Source organism: Natator depressus, chromosome 8, assembly GCF_965152275.1.
Source record: "Natator depressus isolate rNatDep1 chromosome 8, rNatDep2.hap1, whole genome shotgun sequence".
Lineage (NCBI taxonomy): Eukaryota > Metazoa > Chordata > Testudines > Cheloniidae > Natator > Natator depressus.
In genome coordinates, this window is record NC_134241.1 from 71,050,006 (window position 1) to 71,069,840 (window position 19,835).

Below are 19,835 nucleotides of genomic sequence, written 5' to 3' on the forward strand. Positions count from 1 at the left end.
CTGTATGAATTCTGGGATTTTGCATGCTGTGCATTGTGGGAGTCTGATGGGAAGGTGATGGAATTGTGGGATTTGGGGACAAACTAATAATTCCCATGATTCCTCTTCATCCTATCATCCTTCTCGTAACTGCAAGCGAGCGCTGTTTTCAAAGCAAGTGCTATCAGGCAGGCAGCATGAAGTAGTTTGGCTAATGCTCCGATCCCCATGGTGGTGAATATAAACGTGCAGGATGCCTCAAATGTGTCTGGGCAAAGTGGGGTACAGAACAAGGGCTCTAAGCACACCATATAAAGAGGTGACTGACACTGAGCAGACCCACTGCATAGATCCTTTCCTAGAACAGCTCCATTCAGCGCTTTTGGTTTCTGACAACTAGCAGTGACTTGTGGGACAGGAGAGTGCTGGAGACCTGTGATGACCCGCAATGGCACCAGAACTTTAGAATGCCCAAAGTCTGGTTTTCTTCGACCCACATTATTCACACTGTATTTTTCCAGTCAGCAGGAGTATCCATTAGGATCTATCCAGGAGAATGCTCCCATGATGGCTGTGTCGTTGTTGGGTGGTTAGGTCCATTCAGTCTCAATGAGTTGTGATCACTGGTCTGATGACAGTCTCTCCACAGTAGGGGCAGGGGTTGAAACTGACAGACCCCATTGACCAGGACAAGCAGGTGAACAATTGACAGATGGGCATAGGTGTGAATGCAGGCCGCAAGTTTATTCAAGATACTAGCCTCTGTTTGCCAGAAGCTGGGAATGAGCGACAGGGGATGGATCACCTGATGATTACCTGTTCTGTTCATTCCCTCTGGGGCACCTGGCACTGGCTACTGTTGGAAGACCTGATACTGGGCTAGATGGACCTTTGGTCTGACCCAGTAGGGCCATTCTTATGTTCTGACTTTGGGAAGGGGCATTACATTGGACACCAGCCACAAGTTTCAACAAATCAGAAATCATAACAGCATGATATAAACCTCAAATTCTATTGCTTCTAACCCAGTTCTACTATTGAAAGGCTGTGGGAAGGGTGAAAAAACCCACCAGGCCCAATAGGAAAAATTCCTTCCTAACCCCTAAAAACAGGCCATCAGTCAGACCTGCATCATCCCAAGTGGCACAGCTCCTAATCTACAACTATAAGGGGAGGGAAGGCAGCATTTACAAAGCCAGGGCTTAGCTCAGATAGGCAAGGGGGGGACACATAGTAGCCAATCAGCTGTCCCCATCCCCCTTTTGCCAGCCAATGGCAAAGCAGAGAACTGAAGGGGGCTGAGAGCTAGCCTCCCACCCTGCCACATATGCGTTTGGGCTTCTCTCATTCCTTGCTGTCCAGTCAAAAGTCTTCCCAGCTAAAGGCAATAAGAAGGTATTTTAGAATTCAAGCAGAGAAATCATATTTTGGGTTACAGCTCAAAATATGCAATTAATATCAATACTTATGGTCCTCTTTCATCACATTCTACCACCACACTAAAGACTAACACTGCAACCTCTTTCTGTGCGTCAAGATAGTAGAATCCAATCTCGTATTGATGTCCCCATTTGAGCATCTGCTCAAGGTTATTATCATGAAATATTCACTTTTATTCTATTGCTTATCCATATTTAAGTAATGAGTTACAGGTATGGGTTTTTTTAGAAAGCTAATCAAGTACTTCAATACAAGCTACACAAATAGATTTTTTGGTATAATACCAAAGCCACAACTTGTAATTGATTAAGTCTGAGTTGTTACTTAGTTTCAAGACATTAGAAAATAGTACAACAGTCACTGTTTGTTTTATTGTAGCATTTAGATTTATTGTAGACACAAGCTTGTTAATTTGCTGATGACTGATTTTCAGAGTTCTGTATTTTCTGTGGCTGACAGTGTCAGTAAGAACAATTAGCTGGCTATCTTTGATTTTCAGTGAAATTGAATACTGCATTTCAGTAGCTGCCAAAAATATTAAAACCATTAACTTTTCAGCTTTTTGTTAAGTAATGATTTTTGGATAATTGTTAACAATGGTTATGATAATAAGTTAAGAAATCATCTTAAGAAGTCAGAGCAATTTATATTTCAATAAATTTCCAAAAGGTAAAAGTAAAATAAATCCCTACACTTATATCCTGCTTTGTTTGATGCACATCAAGGCTATATATCTCACAGGCTTGGGTTTTTTTCTTTTTATGTGTCTGATTTTTCTTCTCTGGTTTTGTTTCTGGGTCATCTTTTATAGACAACAGGGGAAGTAACTGGGGAGATGCAAGCACTGCCCAGAGCATGATCAGATGACATCTCCCACTGATAGTTACATTCAATATTTGTGGAATCTCAGGAGTACCAAGACTTCTCTGGAAACAAGATCTGCCAGAAAATGTTGCCTCAAGCAATCAGCTCAAAGTGAAAATACACCAGGCTAGTCTACACTAAAGCAGCTCATAAGTCCTGTTCAGAGTCAGCATGGGGAATCTGGAGGTTGAAGTCTTCAAAAGTTTTAGAAATGAGCGATGTTCCCCCTACCCAGTCAAAACTGCATTGTTCATTATCCACTTTAGCACAAATCTCACTTAAAAAGACCCAAGAAGCAGTTTGACATCTTTGAAGCAATCTGCTAGCTCATTTTTCAGAGCTCGGGAACCAAGCCGAAGCTGCTGTACTGTTGAGGTCTCAACAGAAATCTCTCTGAGGCTAAACTCTAAATCAGAGACTGAGGGGGAATCTTTCCCTTTACAAACGACTGATGAAGGCAAGCAGAAGTGCTCAAGTAGCTCTAATCTCTGATCACATTGAAACAGAATCCTGAAATTATTTGCTCACCCATGCTTCTCAGGTGTGTTCCTATATTAGATGTCTAGGTTCAGAGCAAATCTTGAAAAATTATTGAATCCAATCCATTCATTCAACTGTTGTCCATGTAAAACTGTGTCCGTGCTGACACGATGTGTGCCATGTATATCAATAGGTTAGAGCATGCTACCACAACTGAGATCACTTGAAGCCCCATGCACCTTGGATTTATTGTACAGGTTAGAGCCATGGCATAAATAGATATGGCACTGCTGATCATATCCTTAGTCATCTTTCTCAGCACTGGCTATCTTGTCATTTTGGCTGCATAGATCCATTATTTTACCCTAGTGATTAAGGAGCCATTTAGGAGATTTAAATATGTTCTAAATGTCTCTCGTTTTTTCCGATAAGGTGTTGAGAGAGATCTTATTCCACTTTGCATTAAATAAGACCCAATCAAACAATGGAATTTCCATCTTGTAGGAAATTCCTGTATTTTGACATTTGTTTTTGGCATGAGTCAGGACCCAAAAAAAGGCAAGATATTGAAATATTTTGAGGAAATAAAGTTTCCAAAAAATGGAATTGGGAAATGTTGAAGTGAAATGTTTATTCATTTCAGAATCTAAATGTTTCATTTCAGTTTGTTGACCCAAAGATAAACAAAATGTTTTGAGTTAGGTCAGTGTTCATTTGCATCCACCTGAACCACCACAGTGCCTCATGGGAGTTGGGGACATGATACACCTAAACTACATTCACTCCTGTGGGCCAGGTTCCCTGGCCAAACTGTATTTCCCATGATGTGCCATAGTGCCCTCATGAGTCATGTTACTGTGATATATCCTGGGAGATGAAGAATCCAGGCTATAGGGGAGAATGGGGCATTACAGCAGCTTAGTGAGATTATCATTCAACCAACCAGAAACAAAGTAAAAAATCAAAAACATTGAAAATTTAATTTGAAAAAAACATCAAAATTTAAATTTTGCAAAAATCACATTTTCCGTTAAAAACATTTTGACAGACAATTCCCAACCAGCTCTATATTGAATGTTTATCTTATATGTCATATTATATGCCAGTTGCTCTTCAATGATAGTACAGTACTATTTTTTATTTCATTGATCAATTGGAGATATCACTGGACCATTTATGGACACCATTCCAAAGATACTAGTCTCCAAGTATGGGAATCCATCATAACAGGACTTACATTTGGAGTAAAGAATCAGTCTTTAAGCTTTGTTTATAAAATGCATAACAATAGATTGTCAATTAACCACACACTTTCCTTATAGAGTTTGAGATGTTTTATTGTGTTTTTTTCTTCTGTCTTTTTCCTAAAAAAAAAATGATTATTTGAAACAATTACTGACTATTATATCTCATCAGTGGTTTAACCAACTGATTGATGGTCATGTGGTTTATCAACTCAGAACTTTAAGCTATAGGAGTTCTGTCTATAATACAATGCAGGACCAGAACAAAAGTGGGTGCCATAATACACTTTATTACCTTTTAAGTTTAAGAATTCTAGGTCTGTTCCTCTTTTCTTCCATGGGTGCAGTTTAATAGTAAAAGTTTCATCATATATTATACCATGTAAAGTTCTGTCACATATTTTATAAAATATGTGGCTATATAGAAAATAGACAATACGTTTTTCAAATATCCTTTTTCCCCCCTTTTTCCTCTTTCTTTCTCCCCTCCCCTCATCCCGCCATCAGAAGAAACTGATATAAAGCAGTTTAGAGTTCGGAATTGCTTTGAAAGCATCTATTGTTCTAAGACTAATTTTAACTTTGTAATGGATTGCTTTTTTTATTCTGTTGAATGTGATATCTAGTAATTGTTTGTCAAGGCTAAGTGCTGTAGGACATAATACGTTTTAAAACTGATATTAAGTAATTACATTACAAACATCTTTACATCCTAATGTCTAGAAGAATATAACTGAATAAGCATATCAGACATAGGAGAAACAAAATATGGTAAATTTGTCTTTTAGTTTTTAAATTTTGCTACTGTTTAACTTACATATTTTAGTTTTTCTTTAGTTTTTGCCCTACATCTGTTCAAGAGAATGTAAATTTTGTGTGACAATGAAAAAGAATCCTCCAGATTCAGTGTAACTTTTTCTTTTAAGTATATCACTTAGCTAGAAACTAAAAAAAAAAAAATGCACACACATTTTTTTCCTTCTATCTTACTTTTATTGTTGATTTTAAAAAAAATCCTCCCAATATACAGCCATTATAGACTTTTAGGTAATCAGATTGTACAGTTCCTCCTCTAATTAATGGGTGTAAGTTTCACAAGAGTCTTGTTCAGTTTTGGTTTTATTGATTATTTTTTAGCAAAGGCACCAGAGTATTTTCTTTTACAAATCAAGGAAGCCAAGGATATGATTTTTCTGGGGGTTGTATGATTTTATTTTATTTTGAACTTTCTTTCTACAGAACACACATTCTTCACCGCACATTTTAAAGAAGTTTGTTTTCTTGTTTACCAAGTCCCTAATGGCCAGCAGTGATTCAGTTTTTTTCAATCTCCTTTCTTTACCGGCTTTGATTTTTTTTCTACATTGACACACCTCTGCATTGTGCTAGGTGGTGTAATAACACAAAGGTTCTGCCCTGAAGAACATGAGGTTATGAAGAACCAAGAAAAAATACAAAACATAACAAAATGTTTAATGTCGGTAGTCCACTCTATCAGCTTGTATTACATGTCCCCCTGTAGTGGCTGGCCTCGATAAGAGCCTAGTGCTGCAACCTGCTGAAGGATTACTCTTTTAGTGGACGTTCTGAGTTCAAGCATCTGTAATAGCCTGTGGCGAGGAGTTGTTACATTTGCCTACAAATTTGTTTGGATTACGAAATACAATTTAAATACCTCCTTAGTTAAACATTATTTTATTTAAAGACACGTTAATGGCACCCACCACTTGAATGCCTGGCAGCAGCTGAAATTTTTTTTAAAAACAATTACAGTTTCACTTATGGTCATGTCACATACTAGTTAGTAGCATATAAGTTCATTTAATAGATCTCTTTTTATTCAATGTGGTGACCTCCCCATGGGGAATCTTTTTTTAACATACAAAATAAAAAATAATACAAACCAAGCAGAAGTCAGTGGAATTGTGTGATTCTCTTGTATCCTCACCAGGAGATACAAATTGTAGATAGCCACTGGATCCAGCACTTCCCTGTTCAAACTCTCTGCCCAGTGCCAAGGAATGTGTTTGGAACTGTAGTCCCAGAGCTGCTAAGAATTGTAGGCTACCATAGCAAGGCATGCTGGGAAAGGGAGCGAAGGTATATAAATAACTTTCTTCTCTCATAACAATAAGATATTAGGAAGGAGCACAAGTTGTTGGCATTCTGTCCATTTAGGGCCTTGGAAGGAGTCTGGAGAGAGAGCTAGATAACTAGAGAAGGAATCCCTGGAAAGGGAAGTTGAAATCTATTATGAATCATAGAACTCTAGGTCTGAAAGGGACCTTGATAAGTTATCTAGTCCATCCCTGCATGCTGAGGCAGGACCAATTGTACCTAGACCATCCCTGATAGGTGTTTGTCTAATCTTTTCTTAAAAGCCAGTAATGACTGGGATTCCACAACCTCCCTTGGTAACCTGTTTCAGTACTAAACTATACTTACAGTTAGAACATTTTCCTAATATCTAACCTAAAACTCTTTGCTGCAGATTAAGCCCATTGCTTTTTACCCTACCTTCCGTTGTCATGGAGAACAATTGATCACCATCCTCTTTATAAAAGCCTTTAATATATTTGAAGATTATCAGGTTCCCCTCAGTCTTCTTTTCTGGAAACCTAACAATCACATTTTTTAACCTTTCCTCAGAGATCAGGTTTTCTAAACCTTTTATCATTTTGCTGCTGTCTTGTGGACTCTGCAATTTGGCCAAACTGCATTGACTTCATCCCAAGTCAGTGGCATTTGAATGGGGATGAAATTGTCCCAGGAGCATGTCTAATATGAGTACAGTTCAAAACACTTTTCCCATACTCTAATCTCACATGATTCTCTAAATGATTTTGACCTTGTGCTATCTTAATCATAAGTTGCCAGTTGTGATTTCCTCTTGTCTAAAAATTACAATAGACATTGAAGTGGTATTCTAAGCAAGTAATAATGATAGGAGCTTTTCTGGGAATGAAGCTAGGGGTCTCAGGGCAGGGGGTCGGGGTGAAGGAGGGGTATGGGGTGCAGCAGGGGGCTCAGGACAGGGGGTTCAGCTGCAGGAGGGGTTTGGGGGCCAGGTCCAGTCCTGTGTGCACTGAGGACAGGGCAGGCTCCCTGCCTGCCTGCCTGACCTGCCCCCGCACCACTCCGGGAAGTGGCCTGGACCTGGGGGAGGGGGGCGGGCACAGGGGTCTGTGTGTTGCCCTGGCTGCTCCTCCAGGTACCTCCACCGAAGCTCCCATTGGCTGGGCAGACCCCTGTGCTCCCCCTCCCCCAGGTTCCGGCCTCTTCCCGGAGCGGCGTGGGGGCAGGGTAGGCAGGCTGGGAGGGAGCCTGCCCTGCCCCCGGTGCGCGCCGGGCCGGACCTGCCCCCCGAACCTCTCCTGCAGCTGAACCCCCTGCCACGTGTTTGAGATCCCTGCTCTAAGGTGCCACAAATACTCCTGTTCTTTTTGAGCAAATTAAGTCTATTTTGAAAACACATATCAAGCAGATGTCTAGAGACACTTTATTTTTGTGTGTTTATTTGTATGTATATATTATCGTAGCACCAAGGATCCGTAGTCATGGACCAGGACCCCATGGTGCTAGGCACTGTACAAACACAGAACAACCAAAAAAGACCTTCCCCGTGCCCAAAAATTTATAGTCTAAGACAAGAGACAACAGATATACACAGGTGGGGGAGTACAAGGAAAGAATGAGTCAATATTGCTTGTCATGATGGTCTGTGGACTAAGCACTCCAGCAGTTTAACTCTTAAGTTTTGTGTAAGCAAAGAATAGTTTTTTAGAAGGATTTTGAAGGTGGATCATGAGGTAGCCTTGCAGATGGGAGCACTTTAGTTTTTTTGGGAGCACCTCCTAGCATGAGGGGCAGCATGGGAGAAAGCACAGAGGTGCTTGTTTGAAAATCTAACAAGTGGGCGATGGAGGCTGGCATCAAAATATTGTTTCATTATGCACGTACTTGATTCTACTTCAAGTGAAGTGTGAATGTTAGAGTTGTTTCGGGCTTTTTATCATTCAGCTATAACAAGGATCACTTTGGCACTCCCAATCCATATAAAATGGTTGAGGGGTCACTGTTTATATGATCATCCACTTTTAGAAGTGAATGAGTTTCAAGTTCTCCAAGTATTTGACAAAAATATCTGCGTTCCAAACTTCCTTGCCCTGTAACTGAAAGTCTGAAAAATACTATTTTTTTTTAATAATGGAAAAAATGCATAGTTGTAATAATGGCAAAAATATAGGGTCATTGCAAGTAAGGCTGGTTTTATAACTTTAAAAAAACTGTCCAATGCTACTGGAAAGATCAAGACCCTCCTGCTTTAAGCAAATGAAATGCTTTTCCCATAGAATTTGTTTTCCCATGGACTTTATAAAATCTGGGGAAGAGGAATTCAGGATAATTTGCCTAAATTCATGTAGATTTTCTGAGACCCTACTCCTCATATTTTAATAATAAGGGTGGTACTGTATTCAGTGTAATATTCTGGGAATAGAAAATCTGTTCTTTTATACCACAATTAATTGTCTGTACTAACTTTGCCTACAAGTACATTGTACTTAGATAGTTTTACATACAGTAGCTTAATAAGATATTTATGTAGATTTATCCTCCTGTTCACAATGAAGCCATTGTGGCTCTCTTAGTTCCTGCATTGACATTTAGTAAGTAGGAACCACAGTAATGTTCTGAAACCTATCCACTTAGTGAACATAAACCCATAGCTCCCTGGATGAAAGAAAGGTCAAATAAATTAACTTTTTAAAAGGTAGTAATATGATCATTTGCTTAAATCTTTTCTCTTACCAATGAAAAGAAACTGGCAAAGATCACATAGTTCACTAAACATAATTTGGTTGGTTTCATGTTCTAAACTTGAGAAAAGCTTAGTTCTGAGCACTTAAATACTTCCTTTGGCTTGGGGGCCCAATGCTGCAATGTACTGAATTCCTTCAACATCCCTTGTAACCAGTGAGAGCTTTGAGTTCTCAGCACCTTTCAAAAGCAACCCAGAGTGAGAAAAGAATATATTATAGCACTTTTTATAATGTGATTCAATTTCTTTAGCAAAACCAAAATTCTTATCCAACACCTGTGAACATTTGTAATGCAAAACATCTGTTTTTCAGTGACGAATACATGCATAACAAACTGAAGTTAATTTATTTGTAAAAGGGTACAGTGAATTCTTACCTTTTTATTTCCAGGTCCTGGATATATTTGTTTATTGTTAGTTCCCTTAAGCTTTTTTAAAAATTCTTTTAGCTGTTTTTAAAACTCTTTAGCTAAGATATGTCTTTTACAAAATAGTGCCTAAAAGCAAAGTGTGTCAAGGTCAGTACCTTCAGCAAATTAATACAAAGGTATCAGAGGTCTGATTTAAATTTGGAAAATAAGCAAAATTCATGTAGAAGATTTCTTTTCTAATATGTTTGCACAGTATAATTACATGCACTGAAGAGGCATGACATTAGGCTATGTACCTTTTGTGGGGGTCCCCTGTATTCTGCAGCTACAGAAATCACTCCAACTAGCCTCTTGCCACAAAATTTTGCTCCAGCTTTGATTTAAAAAAGGGTTTCTAGGACACATGGTTGTGAAGATAAAACTGTGAACTCTGTAGATGAAGTGTTGTCTTCCTGAGTCCACATAAAGCCTAAAACAACAACTACATAATGCAGTTATACCTTGATAATGCAAAAATCTAGTGCAATCATTAACTGAAAATGGGGAACAGTGTAGAATAAGTTATTCATATAATAAAATAAGACATGGGCTGATATACTGGTTGTATACTTTGTTATTTAATTTGTTGAAAACTTCCAGGTTTTTTAGTTTCATGAATTTGTCTCAGAATTCATGGACAGCTACATCAGAGTACTTCAGAATTCAGGAAGCTAGGTGGAAAATATTTGCTCCAGTGTGGCTGGAGCATGGTCTGGAGCACATGGACCTAGGTCAAGGCACTGGAATCAGCTCCATTTACTGTTCCCATTAAAAAATAAAAATTAATAGGTACAAATAGGAATCCCCAAATCTAGCATGGTGTCAAGTTCCCAGCATGCACCTTGTGCTCACAAGCAGAAAGAGGGTGGGGAAAGATGTTAAGCAATGGTGGTGTTTTCATCTGTGAAACACTGCTTTCTTTACCAATATGATGAATTTCATTTGAGGAGATGTGGGGTCTGTTTGGTGTCCTTTCTGAGAGGTAAAGAGTCTCCCTCCCCCCCCTTTGTGTAGCCTTGGTGGTTCAGTGGCTGAGAAATTGCTGCCACACAGGCGGATCGCATTTGCAGCCAGTCCCTTCTCTGTCTTTCTCTTGGTTTGTTGTAGCTCCCCTGCATAATGTGTATCTTGTTGGAATCCACTGAGGAAGATAGTTTTTTCTAAACCTGAAATCTGTAGCGGTTTGAAAGACTTCCACTGGAAACAAACAAATGTCCTGTGAGCCATTGTATTTATTTGCCTTTGTCGCTTTCATTTCCCAGCTATAGTTTTTTCCATGGCTTTGTCTTTAATTACGCTTGGGACAAAAACAAGCATTGAATTGTCTGGGTGGCTCTTCATTAAGAGTCTTCTGTCCTTGCTTTTTAAGGGATATGAAGGTTTCATGCTGTTTAAGTGTAGTTTGGCTGGTTATTATTTCCATAGCATGTGGAGATAAGAGGAACTGGTGTCACCTTGGGTAATGTTTTTGTGGTTTTTGGGATGAGTATTCAGCACCTTTCCAACTCCCCACTTCCCCACAGACGTCTAAAATTACAGCTGCATCCAAGGACCAGGGAAACTCCATTCATCTAGGTTACCCATTTATCACAATGAGCCTTTTTAGAATCAGAATCAGGGCACAACGTGCCACGTTTCGAGCTTCTCTGTTTAGATTCCATTTTCATATACTTCTTTAAATACAGTAGCAGCAAAAAGAGATTTACATGGTGATAAAATTCTCTCCTTGAAGATTAAGAGATGAGCGGGAATCACAGGTTGTGGTATTTGCCCACACCATACTTATAACAAGAAAAAAACCATAGGTTGAAACAAAGTGGCAAAAAAAATATCCTGTAACACTTTCTTGGGGATGAAGCAGTGAGGATACCTGAGCTATCCTGAACTGAACTTCTAGTTTTGGAAGAGACTGTTTAAAAATCTTAGATAACACGATTTTCCATGTAATTAGGGCCTTAGCAAATGTCGGTGAGAAGCTGTGCTGTTGTTAGAAACACATTTCTGTCATTGAAAAAGAGAACAGGTTGGCTGAAACACAGCTCTGAACCAGTAATCTCTAGATCATCTGTCTAATGGATTCCCTATTGTGCTTTTGTAGTTGTGATGAGAGACTGGGAGGAGGAAGGTGATGGCAAAGGAGGTTCTGGATAGATACTCTATGCTAATTCTACTGGGAAAGATTTTGTTTTCTTTTGCTTGTTTGATTTTATTTTACATACCATTCTCGCAACTCTGTCTATTGGTGAAATGAAAAGGATCCTGGAAGAAAGAGAGAACAAAAACATTCATAGTAAGGTGGTAGACTGCAGGAGCTGTTATCATGGCCTAAGCCTGTGTGGATATGTCTACTCTGCAGTAAAAAACCTGCAGCACTGAGACTCAGAGCCCAGGCTCCACCCTGAGCCTCAGTGGCTACACTGCAATTTCATAGTCCTGCAGCTTGAGCCCCGCAAGGTCAAGCCATCTGACCCAGTCCAGCCACGGCCATACCGTGGGTCTTTCATTGCAGTATAGAAATGCCCTATGAGGTTACTGACTAGCACCTTTTGCTTGCTGGGCTGGCACCCTTTTCTTTCTGGATGATGTGAAACACAGGCTTGGTGTGGACACAACGGTGAAACGAGGTCAGACACATGAATGTATTTTAAGCAGCAAGCCACAACTTTTATTAAATGTAAACACAGGGGAGGGGTGTCACCTGACCAGCACCCATACCCTCCTATACCAGGTATTTAATTGGTTCCAGTGCAGGAGTTACAGGGCTCCTACCATATAATCCATAACTTGGAGTAGACTCTCCTCAGCCTACCCCAGATTCAGCTCAACCTACCTCCACACCCCATCTTCCTCAAGGGGGACAGAGGTTGCAGAAGGGTCATGACATCAGCCTGCAAGGGCTCTCCCTACCTCATGAGCCCAAAACCCATCACCAATATCCCAGGTCTTTTACTTCTTGGAACCATTCATTTTATCCTTTTAATTGCATTGGAAACTGCCCACCAGTTGCAACAAATTAATGACTCAACCAAGTATCTCAGTTGAATACCAAGCACATTCCTGCCTAACCTACTGTGACTTCAAGGTGCTGCAAGGCAGGCAAAAAACTCCCCAGTCCTCCACACTCCTGCCTACCCCCAGCTGGCCAATGGCTGCCAGAGACTCCAAAGGGGAGGGAGGAGCTATCCTATGTCCCTCAGCAAATGTCTCATACCCTTGCCACTAGGGCTGTCCCCTTTTCATCACTGGTCCCTACTGTTATGAGTAGCATCCTGGGCTGAGGTCAAAGCATAGGCATTTGTGAAGTAATTTAATAGGAAGACAATGGGAATTATTTACTAATGCTCAAGAGATGGGGGACAGGAGAGGAAAATATAATGCATGCCTGCTCTAAACTATCATGATATCTGCGTTAACCACAATATTTGCAATCCTGTTTTTCTCTCAGTCATGTTCAGAGGATTCACTGGACAATTTTTAGTGAAAGTGAAGCTGAGGTGTTGAGTGAAATATATGTTTGCAATATAAGAGAATATTATAATAGTAGGTAGACTGAATGGGTTTTGTTCTGAGATTACAGAATGTTTATGGGAATGGTAGTAGATTAACTAATGCAAATTACATGGTATGATTTCGGTACATGTGAATGTACATATTTACCCAAGATATTTCAGTGTACACAGAGAGAAAGAAAAAGAGAAAATGATTCAAATGTGAAAACAAATGAAAATTACCAGACATTTACATACAATGTGAAGAAAAGTCCTTTTATCCTCTGCAACTCTAGCATTTGGCAGATTCAGGAATAAATAATCTTTTGTGGCAAGGGTATGCCTTATCAAACATATGCAGATAAGCGCTAATTAATGCTAATTAAGGTTTCCTGCCTATCTAGTTGGAAAAATGTCCAAATGTTATGAAATACAGTTAGTATGCCTATTACCCTAATTGTTTTATAGGGGATGGTTCTTAATTAAAATATGTAAATTGACCTTAATTGCTATATATTAATGGGGGTTCATGTTATCTCACTAAAAGTGACAAGACGGTGAGGAGGGGTACTTAAACAAATAATTCTGATAAATCCTTAACCAACTGACCTTTATTCAAAATTATTTTTAATTAGAAATTGGCAAAAGAAGCATTTTTCCATCTATGTTTCTCTTTAATTTTAAATAATGTCAGAATATTACACATCTTTAATATAGATATAAGGCATTTGTGAATTGTAGCTTAATTATTCCTAACAAACAAGTTAATTTTGTATTTGTTTACCATCTGTTATGAAATGATGTGATGATCTTATATTAATCTGAGGGGGAAATGATGTTTTACAACACTGGATTTGAATTTTTAGCTACTGTTTATGTATGTATTTATCTGTCTTTCTTACCCCATCATTATGATGTTGAAGTCTGATGTACTGATATTGCTAATACCCAGGGCCTTTTCTTTTGATGGCTGGAGCTTCAATGCTGCTCTTACATTCCTGGACCACTTTTTCTCATACAAATCCCCACTTTAACTTCAGTGTAGCATAAAACTCAGGGTTTCCCTTTACTGGGATGCAGAACTGTGCCTTGGTATATGCAGTTGAAGGATTGGGACCTACATGAAAGGTTTTTTGTACAATCATACATATATTCTACTTTAAAACAAAAATATATTGTTTAAATGATACTTTGTATGTGGTTTTTCTTATATAGCTAAAAGGCTTGTAGTGGTATGTTTACACTTAAAGAGCAAAATATGTACTTCCAGTCTAAACTGAGGAAAAACAAAGGAGAACATAAAGAAAGTTGTCATGAGAGAGAGCACTCTGTGTTGTGTGTGCATATCCTCTTTCACAGGCTGCAGTAACTCTGAGAACAAGATGGCTGCTAAACTTGCGACACAGAAATTTAAAGATGTAGGACATAGAAAACAAAAGGCATTACAGTCTCATATCTGCATATACCACAATGAACTGGCATAAATATAATGAACATACATTTTCAACAAAATTCATTGGCTCACAAAAGACCTGTGTAGACCCCTCTGCATACCAAGATGGCTGCACCCCCTGCATGCTGTAGAGGGGACATAGCTGGGATACTGAGGGGCTCTTTTGAGCAGTATAAGGATAAGGCCCTTGAATCCATAATTATAGAGTTACAATAACCCACTACACCTAGATAAGGGGGACAGAAAGTCACCAGTCACTATAGCACTCTGTATGCTAGAATAGTGTTTACAAGTTGCACCTGTGTTTGGGGAATGGATTCCTTTCCTACTCCCCATAATAGTTTAGTCAGTTTCATCCTTAAGAACAGATGCAATTTTGTGCATGTGAGTAACTCACAGATAACAGGGGCAGCCAGCTAATACAGAGGAAACAGTGAAACTGACTGTGAATAAAGAACAGGAGTACTTGTGGCACCTTAGTCTCTAAGGTGCCACAAGTACTCCTGTTCTTTTTGCGGATACAGACTAACACGGCTGCTACTCTGAAACCTGACTATGAATAACCCAATGATGAATTTCAGAGCGGTAGCCATGTTAGTCTGTCTGAGCAAAAAGAAAAAGGAGTACTTGTGGCACCTTAGAGACTAACACATTTAAAGACCACTTCATCAGATGCATGCAGTAGAAAATAAAGTAGGAAGATATATATATACACAGAGAACATGAAAAAATGGGGGTTCCTGGGTTAGTGTGTTTGTTGTGTGGTGTGTAATTGCTGGTGAGTAACACTGATGAATGCGTGTTACTGGTCCTCCTCTCTGCCAGTTCGGAGAGGATAAATTGTTACAGCCCCAAGCTACAGAGCCTTGGCCTTTAGCTCAGGCAGCTCATGCTTTTAGCTCTGGAGATCCCCGGTTCAGTCCTTAGTGTGTCAGCCAAGATAATAGCCATCATGTAAGTGCAGGCTCATCTTGGATTTATGTGACAGCCGCCATCTTGACTGACATACCAGGGACTGAATCAGGGACTTCCAAAGCTAAAAGCAAGAGCTGTTACAGCTTGAGTTAAAGAGCCAAAGCTCTGTAACTGGGATCTGTAACAACTCATACCTTCTGTGATCAACATGGGCAGGAGTGGACTTGCAACTCACCAGTGGATTACATATGCACAGAGTGCTCTGGAATGCACAAAGCAATCAAACTGCGGGGGGACGGCGACATTTTTTTACTTAGTCTCTAATCTTAGGTGTTACTTGCAACAAAAGTGCATATAACATTTTGGATGGAATTGTGTGTTTTAAATGTATGGTTTCCCTTTCATTAATACGTTGTCGTATATACACCATTTATAGACACTATGAGAATGTGTTTTTTGGTTTTATTACTTTGTAAATCAATCTGAAAGTTTTTTACTATGTTTTAACAGGACATTGTAACCAATGTTTCTCCAAGAATTATACGTGGAATTACATCAGGCCCCATGTATGGCCCAGGTCAAGGCTCTTTCCTAAATATCGAGCTTATCAGCGAGAAAACTGCAGAATATTGGTGTAAAAGTGTCACTGAACTGAAGGCTGACTTTCCCAACCAGGTGAGTACAACTCAAACAGAAGAATGCTGTGTGTATATTGAAAGCATTCAGTTCATAGATTCATAAATATGGATGTATGTAATATATTTTATTAAAGAATCTGCCAATCTGCTTTGCTGTTGTAAGAACAGACTACAAAAAAAATAAACACCCACTTAAGAACTCATCAGAAAATCTCTACAATAGCAAGCCTGGTTAAAAGGATGCTACACAGACACCACACAAACAGATGAAAAAAGAGACGCATTAATACTTGTTTTGGTGGACTGATTTTGCACTCGTGTGGAAAGTCTCCCAGCTGAGTGATGGTGTTGGGTGTCTGTGCACCAAAGTGTCTCCAACATCTCAAAAAAAGACATACTGGCATTAGAAAAGGTTCAGAGAAGGGCAACTAAAATGATTAGGGGTTTGAAATGGGTCCCATATGAGGAGAGATTAAAGAGGCTAGGACTTTTCAGCTTGGAAAAGAGGAGACTAAGGGGGGATATGATAGAGGTATATAAAATCATGAGTGGTGTGGAGAAAGTGAATAAGGAAAAGTTATTTACTTGTTCCCATAATATAAGAACTTAGGGGCCACCAAATGAAATTAATGGGCAGCAGGTTTAAAACAAATAAAAGGAAGTTGTTCTTCACACAGCGCACAGTCAACCTGTGGAACTCCTTGCCTGAGGAGATTGTGAAGGCTAGGACTATAACAGGGTTTAAAAGAAAACTGGATAAATTCATGGAGGTTAAGTCCATTAATGGCTATTAGCCAGGATGGGCAAGGAATGGTGTCCCTAGCCTCTGTTTGTCAGATAGTGGAGATGGATGGCAGGAGAGAGATCACTTGATCATTACCTGTTAGGTTCACTCCCTCTGGGGCACCTGGCATTGGCCGCTGTCAGTAGACAGGATAGTGGGCTGGATGGACCTTTGGTCTGAACTAGTATAGCCATTCTTTTGTTCTTATGTTCTGTTCAACATCAACCCTGCCCAGAATGCCATTTTGGGGGCAGACAAGGATAGATTCAGTGGTCCCAATACACTGTGCAGCTGGAATAGATGGGCTACAGCCACTATTCTAGCCCATTAGAATAGTATTTTTGAGATGGCTGTGCATCAGCCAAGCACCCTTGTGCTAGGTTCAGAGTGGAAATCACTTCCCTGAGCAATCTGCCCCCAAACTTTGCAGAGCCTGAAAACTCAAGATTGACGTGGCTGGAATGGATTTCTCCCTTCACAAGCATTTAGCTCAGTCTGGTTCTGCTCAGTTTTCTGAGTACTTCTAATACACATTAAGCATGGTTAGAGGCTTAAAACAATTAACAACACAGTGACTCCCATACTAACAGTACTTCATCTTATTTTCATTGTCATTCACTCATCACTTGGTACAAATCCTTACAAGTGTTCAGTCCAGTCAAGAATTAGTTTTAAGTATCAGTCGAGAGTAAGTAATCTGTGACATACTGACTATGGATTGTCAATAAATGAATATTGTGTAACCAGAGGTAAGGGAGTTGAGTTTGGGTTAAGAAAACTCCGTTCAACCAGACAGAACTACTCATCCCTGAGAATAACCAATCATCATGTTAGGCCAGATACATACTCAGAATGACCTGTGAAATGCCTAGACCCTTTAATCAAGACTGAGCAGATGATTTAGGTCCCATAAATGTAGGCCTGGTCTATGCACATATAATGTACCAGAATAACACTTCCTGTTAGGGGTGAGCTTTTTTTTTTAGCAAAATTTTAGCAAAATAGTTATATCAGTACAACCCCTAGTGGGTACACAGTTATACTACAAATAAGCTATACCACTAGAGCTTCCCAAGTAAACAAAATTTCCATTTTGCAAGGGCTTCAGAGACCTTTCAGAATTTTTCATGAAAGAGAGAGAGACCTCAGAATAGCCAATAGTCTGGTAGCTAAGGCACTCACTTGGGATGTGTGAGACTTAGGTTCCAGTCCTTGCTCAGATTCCGGCAGAGCAGGGACTTCAAACTGGGTATCCCATATCCTAGGTGAGCGCCCAACCACAGTGCTATAGAGTCAGTCAGTCTTCCTCTGGCCTAGTGAATATTTTATTATTTATGGATACTGGAACAGTTCCAACAGGGGCAGAGAGAAACCACGAAAGAAAGATTGACTCTGTAGTGTTTAGGGCACTCCCCTGGCATGTCAGAGACTCAGGTTCAAGGCCCTGCTCTGCCTGGTTCAGAGCAGGAACACATTTAACTTATGAGAGGAACTTCAGAATTTTAGGTAATGGCATTCAATGCATTGGAACCATTTTTAGGATACACTTTCTTTTCTCTTGTATATCCATCTCCTCTGCCAGCTGCTACCAGGAAAAGAGTCATTGAAGCCAGGATTAATCAACCCATGTGCTGGCAGAAACAAATGCCTTGTCCATTGAGTACTAGTTGTTTGCCTCAGATGAAACTTCATTGTTATGTGTGAAATTAAGGAACTGCAAGAGAGAGATCACCAGCAAGTGGGAGAATAAACTATAATGTAATCTAGTTCTTCTATCTAGAGTGTACAAGAACAGGGAAACCAGAACAATGAGAACAAGTTTCTACATATTAAATATACTTTTCAAACAAGCTAACACTTTTTTCTTGCAAAAAAAAACGAGGAGTATTTGTGGTACCTTAGAGACTAACAAATATCTTTAGGCATAAGCTTTCGTGGGCTAAAACCCACTTCATCGGATGCATGCAGTAGAAAATACAGTAGGAAGATATATACACACAGAGAACATGAAAAAAATGTGTGTTGCCATACCAACTGTAACGAGGCCAATCAATTAAGGTGGGCTATTATCTGCAGGGGAAAAAAAAAACTTTTTGTCATGATAATCAGGATGGTCCATTTCAAACAGTTGCAAGAAGGTGTGAGTAACAGTAGGGGGGAAAATTAGCATGGGGAAATAGTTTTTACTTTGTGTAATGACCCATCCACTCCCAGTCTTTATTCAAGCCTAATTTAATGGTGTCCAGTTTGCAAATTAATTCCAATTCTGCAGTTTCTCATTGGAGTCTGGTTTTGAAGTTTTTTTCTTGGAGAATTGCGACTTTTAAGTCTGAAACTGAGTGACCAGGGAGGTTGAAATGTTCTCTGACTGGTTTTTGAATGTTATAATTCTTGATGTCTGATTTGTGTCCATTTATTCTTTTGTGTAGAGATTGTCCGGTTTGGCCAATGTACATGGCAGAGGGGCATTGCTGGCACATGATGGCATGTATCACATTGGTAGATGTGCAGGTGAACGAGCCTCTTATGGTGTGGCTGACGTGATTAGTCCTATGATGGTGTCCCTTGAATACAAGAACAGGGAAACCAGAACAATGAGAACAAGTTTCTACATATTAAATATACTTTTCAAACAAGCTAACACTTTTTTCTTGCAAAAAAAAAACGAGGAGTATTTGTGGCACCTTAGAGACTAACAAATATCTTTAGGCATAAGCTTTCGTGGGCTAAAACCCACTTCATCGGATGCATGCAGTAGAAAATACAGTAGGAAGATATATACACACAGAGAACATGAAAAAAATGTGTGTTGCCATACCAACTGTAACGAGGCCAATCAATTAAGGTGGGCTATTATCTGCAGGGGAAAAAAAAAACTTTTTGTCATGATAATCAAGGTGGGCCATTTCCAGCAGTTGACAAGAACGTGTGAGGAACCGTGGGGGGGGAGGGGAATAAACATGGGGAAATAGTTTTACTTTGTGTAATGACCCATCCACTCCCAGTCTTTATTCAAGCCTAATTTAATGGTGTCCAGTTTGCAAATTAATTCCAATTCTGCAGTTTCTCGTTGGAGTCTGGTTTTGAAGTTTTTTTCTTGGAGAATTGCGACTTTTAGGTCTGAAACTGAGTGACCAGGGAGGTTGAAGTGTTCTCTGACTGGTTTTTGAATGTTATAATTCTTGATGTCTGATTTGTGTCCATTTATTCTTTTGTGTAGAGATTGTCCGGTTTGGCCAATGTGCATGGCAGAGGGGCATTGCTGGCACATGATGACATGTATCACATTGGTAGATGTGCAGGTGAACGAGCCTCTTATGG

General features: G+C 39.6%; 1 protein-coding gene across 1 annotated transcript in view; it reads left to right on the forward strand.

Annotated features, from left to right (window-relative positions):
- Positions 1-19,835, forward strand: part of DPYD (dihydropyrimidine dehydrogenase) — a 552,826-nt gene that overhangs the window by 351,499 nt on the left and 181,492 nt on the right. The window contains exon 14 of the mRNA XM_074961282.1: positions 15,603-15,767. Coding sequence (XP_074817383.1) covers positions 15,603-15,767 — 165 coding nt within the window. The remainder of the gene's footprint in view (positions 1-15,602; positions 15,768-19,835) is intronic.